Source organism: Xenopus tropicalis, chromosome 4 (genome assembly GCF_000004195.4).
Source record: "Xenopus tropicalis strain Nigerian chromosome 4, UCB_Xtro_10.0, whole genome shotgun sequence".
Lineage (NCBI taxonomy): Eukaryota > Metazoa > Chordata > Amphibia > Anura > Pipidae > Xenopus > Xenopus tropicalis.
Window position 1 is genome coordinate 5,612,729 of NC_030680.2, and position 15,801 is coordinate 5,628,529.

A 15,801-nucleotide genomic window follows, 5' to 3' on the forward strand; every position below is an offset into this window, starting at 1 on the left:
CCACAAGGGCATTAGTGAGGTTGGGCACTGATGTTGGGGATCAGGCTCACAGTCGGGGTTCCATCCCACAGGGGTTCAGTTGGGTTGCCCCTCCCTACCTGCTATAACTGCCCCTACCCTTCTGGGAAGGTTCCCACTAGATGCTGGGACAGTGTTGCTGGGAGTTGCTCCCATTCAGCCACAAGGGCATTAGTGAGGTTGGGCAGTGATGTTGGGGATCAGGCTCACAGTCGGGGTTCCATCCCACAGGGGGTCAGTTGGGTTGGGCTCTGTGCAGTCAGGTTCTTCCCATCTCAGCAAACCCATTCTGTAGGACCTGGCTCTGTGCATGGGGGACATTATTATGCTGAAACAGGAAAGGGCCCCCAAACTGTTGCACAAAGTAGGAAGCACAGAATACTCAGGAATGTCATTGTATGATGTTGCCTTAAAGTTTCACTGGAACCAGGGGCCCAAACCATGGAAACAGGACATTGTTTCTCCTGCACCAATTGGCATTGCACATTTCGGTAGTTGTTCCCCTGTTATTTTCAAAACCCAGACTTTTCCATCAGTCTGTCAGGTGCTAAATTTCCATGTATCAGTCCTGGGGATGCATTCCCACTCTTCCAGGCTCCCATAGTTGAGCCCTTTACACCACTGCAGGTTTGTTTGATCCCCCATAGAAACCCCACATTCCCTACTGATAGCTTTCGTGCTGTCATTGCTTCCGGAGAAAGTCTGGTCAGTCACTGTTTTAGCTGAGGACTTCAAATGTATCCAGATACTTTTGGCCATGTAATGCAATTTCCAATCTGAAAAGGCTCTTTTAGAAAGTCTGTGGCTTAAACCGTGTATTTTAGAGTATGTCTGCACTGAATCATGGACAATAACTGCAGAGGCTCCAATGGGCGAATATTACAAAACACTCTGCCCTCACAGTCCACAAGTATAACCCAAGCACCGCAGAGGCAAAGCAAGTCCGGCCATGACGCCTACATATCCTTACACAGAGCTGCCCTTTCTCTTGGTCCAATCATAAACAGATGGTAGAAGCCTCTACACTTCGGCCTCCATGGAATTCCCTGTACCTGCTTGCGGAATCTCGGATTTTCCATTTGCTTTTTGGCCTTCCTCTTTGGAACTCTCTTGCTCTGCGTTTGTGTTTTCTTTAAACACTTTGGTTTCTACAGATTCTTTTTCCTCGTTTTTTGGGAAGAACCAGTTTGTCTTGTACCTGGAGAATCGATAGAATTGATAGATTTTAAACCCAACCTTATGTAACATTCATTGCAATTTCTGCCTTCTGCCACTAGGTGGGGTATGCAGTGAAAACTAGCTCACAACTGCTAAAATCCTTGGAAAATGGCATTGCTGCAAAGGCTTTTTGCAACTGCAATAAATGAAAATACTCTAGAGTAGGTTTCCTCTATTGACTTGTTAAACTGGCTATTATCCTTTGGGATGGGGAACAAAACATCAGATATCTAGAGATAGATGAAAGGGCCCCTGTGGTGCTGATGGACTATGGCTAGTACCTTGGGACCAGAATCATTTAACCATTAAATAAACCCAATAGGGCTGTTCTGCCCCCAATAAGGGGTAATTATATCTTAGTTGGGATCAAGTACAGGTACTGCTTTATTATTACAGAGAAAAGGGAATCATTTAACCATTAAATAAACCCAATAGGGCTGTTCTGCCCCAATAAGGGGTAATTATATCTTAGTTGGGATCAAGTACAGGTACTGTTTTATTATTACAGAGAAAAGGGAATCATTTAACCATGAAATAAACCCAATAGGGCTGTTCTGCCCCAATAAGGGGTAATTATATCTTAGTTGGGATCAAGTACAGGTACTGTTTTATTATTACAGAGAAAAGGGAATCATTTAACCATTAAATAAACCCAATAGGGCTGTTCTGCCCCCAATAAGGGGTAATTATATCTTAGTTGGGATCAAGTACAGGTACTGTTTTATTACTACAGAGAAAAGGGAATCATTTAACCATTAAATAAACCCAATAGGGCTGTTCTGCCCCCAATAAGGGGTAATTATATCTTAGTTGGGATCAAGTACAGGTACTGTTTTATTATTACAGAGAAAAGGGAATCATTTAACCATTAAATAAACCCAATAGGGCTGTTCTGCCCCAATAAGGGGTAATTATATCTTAGTTGGGATCAAGTACAGGTACTGTTTTATTATTACAGAGAAAAGGGAATCATTTAACCATTAAATAAACCCAATAGGGCTGTTCTGCCCCAATAAGGGGTAATTATATCTTAGTTGGGATCAAGTACAGGTACTGTTTTATTATTACAGAGAAAAGGGAATCATTTAACCATTAAATAAACCCAATAGGGCTGTTCTGCCCCCAATAAGGGGTAATTATATCTTAGTTGGGATCAAGTACAGGTACTGTTTTATTACTACAGAGAAAAAGGAAATCAGTTTTAAATTTCTGAATTATTTGATTAAAATGGAGTCTATGGGAGATGGGCATTCCGTAATTCGGAGCTTTCTGGATAACAGGTTTCCGAATAAGGGATCCCATACCCGTACTTGATTTATATTCCCTGACTCCCCGTTATTTAGTTTAGGTGGTTGAGTTTTGTTTTATAACAAGAGACAGAGAGATACTCACTGCTTGATGTAGCAAACAGCCAACACCACAAAGGCTATGAAAAATACCAGCGCCAGTGTTAGTAGGGCAGCTGGCAAACCTGAAAGAAAGGGCAGATAGCATTTAAATATTTACAGGACCAGAAACACCAATAAATGGGCTAATATAGTACATAGCATGGGACGGGACCATAGACAACCCTGTTGTATACAGTGAGAATAACAGTTGTTACATAGCCCCACCCCCAAGGAGCCAATCAACCACTGCTTTAAAGGGAGCTTGAAGGTGGATATGGCAGAGAAGACCCCACCACCAGTCCAACCAAGTACAATCAGTAAATAATCAGTGCAGTGGCAGATCTAGTCTTGAGTGTCGGACTGGCCCACCAGGATACCAGGAAAACTCCCGGTGGGCCCAGGTGTAAGTGGGCCCTCCTGCCCTTGACCATTTGGCCTGCTTCATGGCCATTCCCTATTTCTGAATGGGAATGAAGAAGAGAAATAGATGGTAGGATAGATGCTAGCATGTAAATAAAAGAGACTAGGAGAATAAAGAGGTTGGGTGAGGAAAGGAGGAAAAATAGTTTGGAGAGTGGGCCTAGGGTCTAAGGTTTTCTGGTGGGCCCCTGGGGTCCCAGTCCCACACTGGCATTATAGTGGACAGGTCCACCAGTAGATGGACCACCAATATATAGGATTAGGGGCTGAGCTGATTCCCATTGCAGCTTCCAGGAGTGCCCAAAAGAGTAAGCCATTGCCTATACTGTAAGAACCATAATAAAATGTTTTACCCCCAAAACTCTCTTTAGCATTGACGGCCTGTGGTTTGTTGGTAGACTCTTTCAATAGATCGTTGACAAATGTGGTGGTGATTTGGGTTGTAGTGAATGTTGGCCGAAACGTGGTCATTTTCACATATCCGCGAGTCGTCGTGATCGCGTTCAGTATAGTTATAATTTTAGGGGTCGTATCATTAGCTTTAGGGGTCGTATCAAAAGCTTTAGGGGTAGTATCAAAAGCTTTAGGGGTAGTATCAAAAGCTTTAGGGGTCGTATCAAAAGCTTTAGTGGTCGTATCGTAAGCTCCAGGTTGTACAGACTCAGCGGTACTCGAGGGCGCCTTGGACGTGTCGGGAATTATAGTCGTTAGTGGATCTGGTTTGCAGGAATTCTTCCGGGTATCTACAAGTGATCAAATGAAGGTTAAAGGGGAACTTCACCCAAATACGACTTTTTGAAAAGCAAACATCATTAAAAACAACTTTGCAATATACATCTACCGTATATACTCGAGTATAAGCCGAGAGTGACTTTTTCAGCACATTTTGGGTGCTGAATAACTAGGCTTATACTCGAGTATATACAGTATTAAATCAAATGCAGCCTTTTCATGATTTTTAATGTAATAAAATGGTTTGGAACTCTGGCTGACTGTGAGTTAAATAAAATGTAATTCCCAAACATACAGTTTGATTATTATCGAAGGGCCTGTCTGTACCAACTCCCGTACTGCTACTTTTTGTAACTTGTGTCGCTGCGGTGCCTGCACTTGTTTTGGGAATTTGGATATTTCCCATTAATAATTTCCATCAATGAGTGAGTCATATTCTGTTCCACAAGGGACCAATTTATCAGCCATAAATCTGCTATCTCTGTTTCCTCTTCGCAGCCAACCGTGGCCAAAAGTCCTTCTGTAATAATAAAATTTTTTATCTGGAATCTTCTTCCTTCCTGCTCTGCAAGTGCAACCTGTTCTGCTCTCGCAGTTTGATCACACGACTAATTCTATTACGCGCACAGAGAGTACATCATGTTCTCCATGTACCTTTAGGCTAATAATGTAAGAAATATTGTTGCCTCCTGATTGAACTGTAGGTTGTCTTTTTTTCTCTCACAGCAGCAGTCCTGCTCTGCTTTATGGCTGAAATTCTAGCTATCTGTATAACAGAGCATTCTGTCACAGTGGCACAGATCCTATCTGATCCCCCCCATTGTAAGCAGCAGTCCTGCCCTGCTTTATGGCTGAGATTCTAGCTATCTGTATAACAGAGCATTCTGTCACAGTGGCACAGATCCTATCTGATCCCCCCATTGTAAGCAGCAGTCCTGCCCTGCTTTATGGCTGAGATTCTAGCTATCTGTATAACAGAGCATTCTGTCACAGTGGCACAGATCCTATCTGATCCCCCCATTGTAAGCAGCAGTCCTGCCCTGCTTTATGGCTGAAATTCTAGCTATCTGTATAACAGAGCATTCTGTCACAGTGGCACAGATCCTATCTGATCCCCCCATTGTAAGCAGCAGTCCTGCCCTGCTTTATGGCTGAGATTCTAGCTATCTGTATAACATAGCATTCTGTCACAGTGGCACAGATCCTATCTGATCCCCCCCATTGTAAGCAGCAGTCCTGCCCTGCTTTATGGCTGAGATTCTATCTATCTGTATAACAGAGCATTCTGTCACAGTGGCACAGATCCTATCTGATCCCCCCCATTGTAAGCAGCAGTCCTGCCCTGCTTTATGGCTGAGATTCTAGCTATCTGTATAACAGAGCATTCTGTCACAGTGGCACAGATCCTATCTGACCCCCCCATTGTAAGCAGCAGTCCTGCCCTGCTTTATGGCTGAGATTCTAGCTATCTGTATAACAGAGCATTCTGTCACAGTGGCACAGATCCTATCTGATCCCCCCCATTGTAAGCAGCAGTCCTGCCCTGCTTTATGGCTGAGATTCTAGCTATCTGTATAACAGAGCATTCTGTCACAGTGGCACAGATCCTATCTGATCCCCCCATTGTAAGCAGCAGTCCTGCCCTGCTTTATGGCTGAGATTCTAGCTATCTGTATAACAGAGCATTCTGTCACAGTGGCACAGATCCTATCTGATCCCCCCATTGTAAGCAGCAGTCCTGCCCTGCTTTCAGGCCCGGATTTGCGGAGAGGCCACAAAGGCCCGGGCCTAGGGCGGCAGAAGTTTAGGGGCGGCATGCCGCCCCGCCGCAAGAACATTTTTTAATTTTGCTCCCATACGGAGCAGTCGGGACCTCTCCCCACTGCTCCGTATGGGAGTTAAAAAGAGCGTTCGCGCATGCGCTGGCGCTTTGCGCATGCGCAATGGGGAGCTGGCGCTTTGCGCATGCGCACTGGGGGCGCGCTTGCGCATGCGCAACGGGAGCGCGTTTGCGCATGCGCACTGGGGTGCGCGTTCGCGCATGCGCATGGGGGACTCCCACAGGGGCGGCCTCGGGGCGCACCAAAGAGAAATCCGGCCCTGCCTGCTTTATGGCTGAGATTCTAGCTATCTGTATAACAGAGCATTCTGTCACAGTGGCACAGATCCTATCTGATCCCCCCCCATTGTAAGCAGCAGTCCTGCCCTGCTTTATGGCTGAGATTCTAGCTATCTGTATAACAGAGCATTCTGTCACAGTGGCACAGATCCTATCTGATCCCCCCCCCATTGTAAGCAGCAGTCCTGCCCTGCTTTATGGCTGAGATTCTAGCTATCTGTATAACAGAGCATTCTGTCACAGTGGCACAGATCCTATCTGATCCCCCCCCATTGTAAGCAGCAGTCCTGCCCTGCTTTATGGCTGAGATTCTAGCTATCTGTATAACAGAGCATTCTGTCACAGTGGCACAGATCCTATCTGATCCCCCCATTGTAAGCAGCAGTCCTGCCCTGCTTTATGGCTCTAGTAATTAATGACCCCTTAAACTGTATCAGTGAGTATGTACCCGATGCATTGAAGCAGTACGCATGAAAGTCCTTGGCAGCGTTTACTGTCATCCATGGTACAAGTCCCGTTTTGCTTTGCCCACATTTCTCATTGGGTTGGATACGTGAAATAACCACGAATTGTTCTGACACCCATCCAAAGCTGCAGGGAGAAAACAAATATTATAAATGGGTTTCTTCTGATTCACAGAATTCTTTTAACATACGTTGCAGAGAAACCCAAGGGATGAGAATTGGAATAGCAGTCTTATTAACTGGATCATAGGGTTCCGTCACAAACTGAGACCCCCTCCACACGCATTTCCATCGATTTTAATGTAAACGTGATTGCCATGGAAACCATACCTGCACGTTTCAAAGCCGTATTTATTTGCTTTCTCCACTTGGTTCTTGCTAGCCAACTGTAAGCCCAGCACGTGGCACACACTTTCCGCTCTGGTGAAGTTGAACTTATACTTGTGATCCGAAGACTCGGCTAAGAGCACCCCTGCAATTCGGCATGGCGAGTGTGCGATGTCTGCAAGAAGGAAAGATGGTTCTCACGTTAGATACGGCTGTTTCTTCCATTTTTTGGAAACCCACTATCCTGAAATTTTTGTATTACAGGAAAGCCATCGCCCATTGACAATTTTAAAACTTTTTTCCCTTTTCTCTGTAATTATAAAACAGTACCTGTACTTGATCCCAACTAAGATATAATTACCCCTTATTGGGGGCAGAACAGCCCTATTGGGTTTATTTAATGGTTAAATGATTCCCTTTTCTCTGTAATAATAAAACAGTACCTGTACTTGATCCCAACTAAGATATAATTACCCCTTATTGGGGGCAGAACAGCCCTATTGGGTTTATTTAATGGTTAAATGATTCCATTTTCTCTGTAATTATAAAACAGTACCTGTACTTGATCCCAACTAAGATATAATTACCCCTTATTGGGGCAGAACAGCCCTATTGGGTTTATTTAATGGTTAAATGATTCCCTTTTCTCTGTAATAATAAAACAGTACCTGTACTTGATCCCAACTAAGATATAATTACCCCTTATTGGGGCGGAACAGCCCTATTGGGTTTATTTAATGGTTAAATGATTCCCTTTTCTCTGTAATAATAAAACAGTACCTGTACTTGATCCCAACTAAGATATAATTACCCCTTATTGGGGGCAGAACAGTCCTATTGGGTTTATTTAATGGTTAAATGATTCCCTTTTCTCTGTAATAATAAAACAGTACCTGTACTTGATCCCAACTAAGATATAATTACCCCTTATTGGGGCAGAACAGTCCTATTGGGTTTATTTAATGGTTAAATGATTCCCTTTTCTCTGTAATAATAAAACAGTACCTGTACTTGATCCCAACTAAGATATAATTACCCCTTATTGGGGCAGAACAGCCCTATTGGGTTTATTTAATGGTTAAATGATTCCCTTTTCTCTGTAATAATAAAACAGTACCTGTACTTGATCCCAGCTAAGATATAATTACCCCTTATTGGGGGCAGAACAGCCCTATTGGGTTTATTTAATGGTTAAATGATTCCCTTTTCTCTGTAATAATAAAACAGTACCTGTACTTGATCCCAACTAAGATATAATTACCCCTTATTGGGGCAGAACAGCCCTATTGGGTTTATTTCATGGTTAAATGATTCCCTTTTCTCTGTAATAATAAAACAGTACCTGTACTTGATCCCAACTAAGATATAATTACCCCTTATTGGGGCAGAACAGCCCTATTGGGTTTATTTCATGGTTAAATGATTCCCTTTTCTCTGTAATAATAAAACAGTACCTGTACTTGATCCCAACTAAGATATAATTACCCTTTATTGGGACAGAACAATCCTGTTGGATTTATTTAATGTCTTTTTAGTAGACTTAAGGTATGGAGATCCAAATTGCAGAAAGACCTTCTGGATAAGAGGTCCCATACCTGTACAGCATAGAGTAGGGTATATGTCTAAATGCAAAAATTCAAAGTCTGTTCGTACCTTTGATATTAATGACACCTTGAGCCACAAAATGCGTCAGAAGAATGGTTAGCAACACAACCGTAGATCCGGTGAGGGAAGTCATTTTGCTGCTGAGTTGAGAATCCTGGTTTATCCGCAGCAGATGAACCTCTGCCACCTCCAGTCTCTCCGATAGGAACTGAGAGGTATGGTTGGCGAATCACAAATACGTCTCTCTCTCTCTCTGGTCCTGTGGATGGAAGGACAATGGGGGGAAGTCACTGACGTACAAGTGCAATGGGCTTTGCTTCAGAAGGTGGAAGGTTGACTGGAAAATTGCAACTCATGCAGATTCAGACAGCAACAAGTTAGGAAACGAGATAACGGCTTGTTTAGCTGTGGAACTTGTACACAACCAACTCATGGTTGGATTGTTTCCTTCCTCTCTATCGGGTCAGAGTGGTCTTTAGGGGTCCCAAATAGGGTCGCTGCCCTGGGCTCTGCCCCTAGCGAGGCAGCAGAAGATGCAGTTGGACAAGATAGATACAAAAGGGCTCAATGGCAACAGTAGGGAAAGGTTGAGACTCTAATGAACTAATGAGAGAGTAATATGGCTACAGTAACACTTTGCCTAAATGTTGCCCAGCTTGTGACCCTCCAGATTGGTTGTTTTATGGTCTCACATATAAGGGGGGATTCATCAGTGTTCAAGTTTTGTTTTGCAAAATTCAAGTTTTTTTGCTCATATTTTTGGTTCAAAAACTAGACTTGTCTGGTATTTCTTAAGTGCAGAAAACTCTAATGTCAAAATTTGCGAGTTTCCATAGAAGTCAATAGGGAGTTGCCCTAGGCAAAGTCAAGCCGTATTTTCAAACTTGAGTTTTTTCGAGTTTGTAAACCTGAAGAATTCGAGCTTTTCGTGTTTTATTTGAACGAGTTTTCCTTATTAATAAATAAGCAAGAATTCTATATGTGAGTTTATCTTTTGCAAAGGATTTAGGGTTCAGCCGGATCCTGAAATAGTGGATTCGGTGCATCCCTATATATTTTTACTTTGACCCTTTGTCAATTATATGCCGCCGCCATACTGTGTATTAATGAATGTGAGGAGCTGGATACGGACCAACTTGTACATAGCCAGACTGGAGTCTAAGGGGGAGATTTATCAATCCACGTTCGATTGGGCCGTTCGTGTTCTCCGCGACTTTTTCGTACCTTGCGTATTTTCGGCAATTTTTTTACAATATAATCGTGACTAATACGATTTTTTCATAAGCATATTTGTGATATTTGCGATTATCAGAAATTATTGTATCCTATCCGAATTTTTCACATTCGAGCTTCGAACTCGTGTTTTAATGAATCGGCCCCAATGATTAAGTTAAGAACCCACCACTCCAGTTCTGTTTGGCTGCCTATCATTATTACATAAACTGGCTGCAGTTAGCTTTGCTCAGTAATACTCATACATATCTGAGAATATTGCAAGTATTAATCCTTTGGTGCCTGGAAGTAAGGACTGAAGTCTTGGTTGATTTTGGGCACTTGTGTTCCCATGAAGGGTCACTCTTAACCAGCAGAACAGAAACACGAAGTAGAACTATGGCAATGCTCGGGTATCATTGGGAGGTCATAGCAAAATAAATATTATTTGTGCGGGCATAGTGGGGTATTCCAGTTAGGGATGCACCAAATTCAGGATTCGGTTTGGGATTCAGCCAAGATTCTGCCTTTTTCAGCAGGATTTGGATTCAGCTGAATCTATGCCTCTGGCCAAACTGAATCCAAATCCTAAAATCACATAACTTTTTGTCACATATACATAGAAGTTTAAAAATTTGCACCACGCACTTTGCGCACAGTTCCCTTTTGCCCTTTCTTCAGATTCGGTTTTTATCACAAATGATTCGGGGTTTGGCCAGATCCTAAAACTGTGTATTCGGTGCATCCCTAATTCCAATACCATTCTGGCGAAGGTAGGCCACCCATTCCCCCACTCCGCAATTCAACAATTGCACTCTCTCTGAGACTGGTCAGGAACACATAGGAAACAGTCTAATAGGCAGTCTAAGCTCAATGCTCTGATCTGGCACAGGGAAGAATTGGCACGGTGCCCTAAGATATTCTCAGAAACAGGCACACAATTCTTATTTCTCCGTGTTTTGTGGGTCTGCTTGTTTCTCCATGAAGGCCAGACCTAAAGGGCCCAACCATTCTTGGTTATTTATGAGAAAAATCTGAAAGAAGCCACAAATCACTTGCTTTTTCTTTGCTGAGCAGCATCATTAAGTGATTTGGCACAAAGGCCCAGCAGTTTGAACATACATGCCATGAGTTAGCAGAGGATGCAGGTAGTTGTAGTTAAACAATAACTTTAGGGAACCCGCTTGCCCATTCCCATAAAACTACAATTTGCCTTTTGTATAACTTATAAAGATTGACTACAATGTTATTGCACAAACAGTAAGGCAGGTTATTGTTCCTATAACATTTGTTTATAAGTCTGCAAGCTAATCAGTAACAGAATATATGACAATTTCTTAAGAATACACAGACTGGCTTCAGGCTGGGTTATAATCCATTATCATTTACTAGATGATTATTTTTTTACTTTGTTTGCAAACTGGGAACCACAAATCCAAAATATATATCACTCAGAAGGCAGATTAGATCAACCAGGTCAGGGAAAAACAAAAATCTTCCATAGTTTCATCTCTGAATATAAAGTAAAGGTGGCTATAAACGGTAAAGTGTCGTCGCCAAGCGAGCGGATCTTCTACCGATATCCCCACCTATGGTTGGGCGATATCAGGCTAATTCGGTCATTTGGCTCTGTGGCGAGTAGATAAACAAGTAGATGGTGACCCCAATCCAACAAAAAAATCAAACCTGCCTGATCGAGATCTGCCCAATTTCAGGCCAGATGTCGGTTGGTTAGGCCCTTCGTTAGTGCCTATACACAGGTCGATAAGCTGCCGAATCAGTCTAAAGGACCGACATTGGTGCTAGAATCGGCCCGTGTATGGCCACCTTAAGGTTATATACAGCTCATATTCTTTTTATACTGCAGATTGCTAAGCAATTCCTATAGCAAAGTAAATGCTACAGACTGACCAGGTGGGGCTGATTAGACTCAGCAGGCCAATCAAGAAGCCTGAGAGCCTGGCTAATCAGTCTATAGGAGAGACTAAATTGAGATCAAGATCATCAAAATTAAATGTAATTTATGACCCCTGTAATATTGTGTGCAGTCGTTATGGCTCAATAAACCAACCACAGGGGTTACTTAAGGTGGCCATACACGTAAAGATCTGCTTACCTGGCAAGGTCGCCAAGTGAGTGGATCTTCTCCCGATATCCCCACCTACGGATGGGTCAATACCGGGTGAATTTAGGCTAATTCGGTCGTTTGGCCCTGGGGGTAAAGCAATCGAATTATAATGACTGGAATAGGCTCGACCACATCAACGAGCTGATCCCTGATCTGACAGGCCAGTCATTATTTCCCATACATGGGTCGATAAGCTGCCGAATCGGTCTAAGGGGCCGATATCGACAGCTACAATCGGCCCGTGTATGGCCACCTTTACTGTTTGGATATGTAGGTCAGTTCTGTTTTTGTGTATATAAAGGTTAAAAGTACCCCAAGTCCCCACTTGGGGTACTTTTAACCTTTATATTCACAAAAACACAACAAGAGGTCCAGTTGTGAAAGTCCTACAATGTAAAAAGGGGGCCATGTTGGTCAGGCAGGGAATATAGGCCACGGCTTAGAGTCCATGGCTATGTGGGCCTTTCTAGAGATCTCTGTGTAGTCCAGCGATCTTGTCCAAATCTGTTCTGGAATGTAATAACCATCACATAGGTCATGGCTTAGAGAAGACTGAGCAGAGTCCATGGCTATGTCGGCCTATCTGGACATCTCTTGGTAGTCCAGTGAGCTAGTCCTACTCTGTTCTGGAATGTAATAACCAATCATATAGGTCATGGCTTAGAGTAGACTGAGCAGAGTCCATGGCTATGTCGGCCTATCTGGACATCTCTTGGTAGTCCAGTGAGCTAGTCCTACTCTGTTCTGGAATGTAATAACCAATCATATAGGTCATGGCTTAGAGTAGACTGAGCAGAGTCCATGGCTATGTGGGCCTTTCTAAAGATCTCTGTGTAGTCCAGTGGGCTAGTCCAACTCTTTTCTGGAATGTAATAACCAATCATATAAATCACTGAAGGTCACAAGTCTTAAAACAGAGTCTGTTTATTCTCAAGTAAGTGGCAAGGTACAGTACAAGGCAAGGACTGGCTGTGCGACTTTTATCCTAAGAATGTACAGGAATAGAGGTGACTTCCACAAACTAAACACGTCAGTGTAGTGCAATAAAAATAATCTAATCAGTGTATCATTGAAAAAAAAAAATACAATAAATATTTTATATCACAGGTTTTTTTTTCTTCAGAAAAGCTAATTTCAACTAATTTAAAGTGACATTCATTTAGTAAAAAATACAGAACTAAAAAAAAAAATCTATTTTAACAAAACGTAGGAAATATATGACTTTCTTTGATGGTTGCACTGTATCTGGTCAAACCAAAGAACATCGCAATGCTTTTAACTTTGTAATGTTATTCTCCTGTCTCCATGTCTCCTTTTTTAGATCTGAAATCTGGAACAATATCTGGTTGCTAAGATCAGTAACATAAGTTAAATAATTCTAAACAGGAATATATCCGGATGACGTCAGCGCTGGGAGTTGTAGTTAGACGGCTAATGGGCCATAGGCTGTACCAGTTTATATAAATAGATAGACACCAAAGTGCAGCAGTTGTAGAAAGGCAGAGTGGGGTATAGTAGGTAGAGTGACACACGATGGAGGCAGTAGGACATTATGGTAACATTTGGAAAGATGGCGGCAGTAGGATAAGATAAAGACAGTAAAGCAATGGTGACAGTAGGACTGTATAGTGACAACTTGGAGAGAGTAGTTCAAAATGACAATAGGGCAAGACAGTGTAGTAGGACAAGATGGTGGCAGTAGTGCAATATAACAGCCACTAAGAAGGCAACAGTAGGAAAAGATGGAGAGAGTAGAGCAAGATGGCAACAGGAGGACAATTTGTAGATCATAGGGCAAGATGGAGACATTTGGAAAACATGAAGACAGAGGGGCAAGATGAAGACAGTGTGTGAACATAAAGACAGTATAGAAATATGGAGAAAGAAGAGCAGATGAAGACAGAAGGGCAAGATGAAGACAGTGTGGAAACATCGAGAAAGTAGAGCAGATGGAGACAGTAGGGCAAGATGGTGACAGTAGGGCAAGATGGAGGCAGTAGGGCAAGATAAAGATAGTAGGGAAAGATGGAGAAAGTAGAACAGATGGACACAGAAGGGCAAGATGTAGACAGAAGGGCAAGATGAAGACAGTAGGGAAAGATGGAGACAGTAGGGCAAGATGGAGACAGAAGGGCATGATGGAGACAGAAGGGCATGATGGAGACAGAAGGGCATGATGGAGACAGAAGGGCAAGATGGAGACAGTAGGGCAAGATGAAGACAGTAGGGCAAGATGGAGACAGTAGGGCAAGATGAAGACATTAAGGCAAGATGGAGACAGTAAGGACAGATGGAGAATGTAGAGCAGATGAAGACAGTAGGGCAAGATGGAGACAGTAGGGGAACATGAGGATAGTAGGGAAAGATGGAGAAAGTAGAGCAGATGGAGACAGTAGGGCAAGATGGGGACAGTAGGGCAAGATGGGGACAGTAGGGCAAGATGGAGACAGTAGGGCAAGATGGAGACAGTAGGGCAAGATGGAGACAGTAGGGTAGGGTGAAGATAACTGAACAATATGGTAACAATAGGAGAAAGATGGAAGCAGTATAACAAGATAGCAACAATAGAGAAAGAAGACAATACAAAATGGAGAGAGTAGGGCAAGCTAGAGACAGCAGGGGAAGATGCAGACAGTTGGTGGTGCTATTTATATATTGCACTTTACCTGTAATAGACTTTTAAATCTAATATTTGGCTACCATGGGTTCCTAGGCAGATTTCATTCATAATCCTCATGCATTTCATATCCTTTCTCATAAAGGGAAATCTAAATATTTTTGTCAGCATTTTCAAGATGAAGGTGATCTAATAATAATATAGACCTTATTCTTAATTATGGAATGATTGGTCTTTTTATTCGGTCCTTCTCTTCATTAAGCCTTGGTGGGAAGGGTCAGTAACATCTTGATTGTGAGGCTTGATTTGTATTGTGGATATTTATCACATATCTTTATATTAGGATGATTTCCTACCCATCTTCCACTCTGACTGAAGCTCTGTGACCGTGCCAAACGATGCTGTCCTGCAGGCACCATGACCCTATGGTATATGGATTTTTCTGAGAACTTCTCAGACATTAAGGCTAAGGACCCCCACAATAGAGCTCTGTTATCGCGGGCAACTAACTGCTCCAAGATGGCCTTCCACCGGCAACAATAGGAGTCATCGGTGGACTCCCCTTCACATCGCTTTGGTTTTCTGAAGCGATGCAAAAGGCTTTCCAGCAGCCACTCCTATTGTTGGCGTTGGAAAGCCATTTCAGTGAGGTTATTCACCCGAGATCTATGGCGGATGACTGAATCGATCCGTGGGTTCTTTTGCCTAAACCATAAAGTTGATGGGTCCTTAGAGCTGAACTGAATTTTATTCCATCTCATCTGGAAAGTCCACTTCTTTCTACTCTCTCGGTGGGAATGGAAATAGGGTCTTGGGACATCTGATTGCCCAGAACAGGAACTAGAAGCTGATTAGGGAGGGATCTTAGTGAAATAAGTGAGTTATTGGAAAAAAGGGGCTGATTGAATTCACAGTCTAGATTGGATAAGTTCAGAATTCTAAATAGTATGTGGGACCTGTAGGTGGAAAACAGCTGTGTCATTAGTGCAGTGAGATAAGAGGGAACAGTGGGGGCAAAGTGGGTGTCTGGTAGAATAGATTTCCCTTATCAGCTGGGGAAAGAATCTCTCCAATGTAAAATGAACGGGCGGAATTAATATATTACATAGATTTCAGTGGACCCTAGGAGGGGACGTCTGTATTGAGGATTCAGCTCCAAACTACCTGATATCTACTAATGGGCTTCGCTGAAAGATTTCTTGTGAACTTGATAGCCCTCAACCCAACCTCTAATGTCAAGCTTTACACTTATACACTTACACTTACAGTCTGTGCGCATTCTCACATACTCACACCCCACCATGGGAGGATATTCATCATACATTAATGCTGACACTGAGAGAACAGGAAACAATATTAATTTTCAAATTCGTCAGCCAAAACATTTCATAAAACATCCCAACTCAGCATCTCAGGATGGGAACAGACTGTACATTATATCCTGCAGATATTAGCAGTCACCAAGGAATATCATGACTTGTATATAAACTGTGTGCCTTGAGATCCTTGTATAACCTGCAACCTTGTGCCTTTATATGGGCACAGAACCCCTC

General features: G+C 42.7%; 1 protein-coding gene across 1 annotated transcript; it reads right to left on the reverse strand.

The window, feature by feature from the left end:
- Window positions 1-237: 237 nt before the first annotated feature.
- lyve1 (lymphatic vessel endothelial hyaluronan receptor 1) lies at window positions 238-8,556 on the reverse strand. The gene is made up of 6 exons (XM_002942269.4): window positions 8,340-8,556; window positions 6,690-6,861; window positions 6,344-6,486; window positions 3,398-3,787; window positions 2,629-2,707; window positions 238-1,216 (listed from the first exon to the last, which is right to left on the reverse strand). Exons 1-6 carry the CDS (start codon window positions 8,422-8,424, stop codon window positions 1,039-1,041), a joined length of 1,047 nt encoding a protein of 348 aa, XP_002942315.2. The 5' UTR covers window positions 8,425-8,556; the 3' UTR covers window positions 238-1,038.
- Between the last annotated feature and the right edge of the window lie 7,245 nt (window positions 8,557-15,801).

Bases quoted from the DNA above. Each gene is read 5' to 3' on its own strand.
- lyve1 (XM_002942269.4), bottom strand. From the start codon at position 8,424: ATGACTTCCCTCACCGGATCTACGGTTGTGTTGCTAACCATTCTTCTG. The intron at 3,788-6,343 runs GTACATACTCAC...GATCACTTGTAG, and splicing joins GTACTGCTTCAATGCATCGG to ATACCCGGAAGAATTCCTGC. The intron at 1,217-2,628 runs GTGAGTATCTCT...TCGATTCTCCAG, and splicing joins GCTGTTTGCTACATCAAGCA to GTACAAGACAAACTGGTTCT.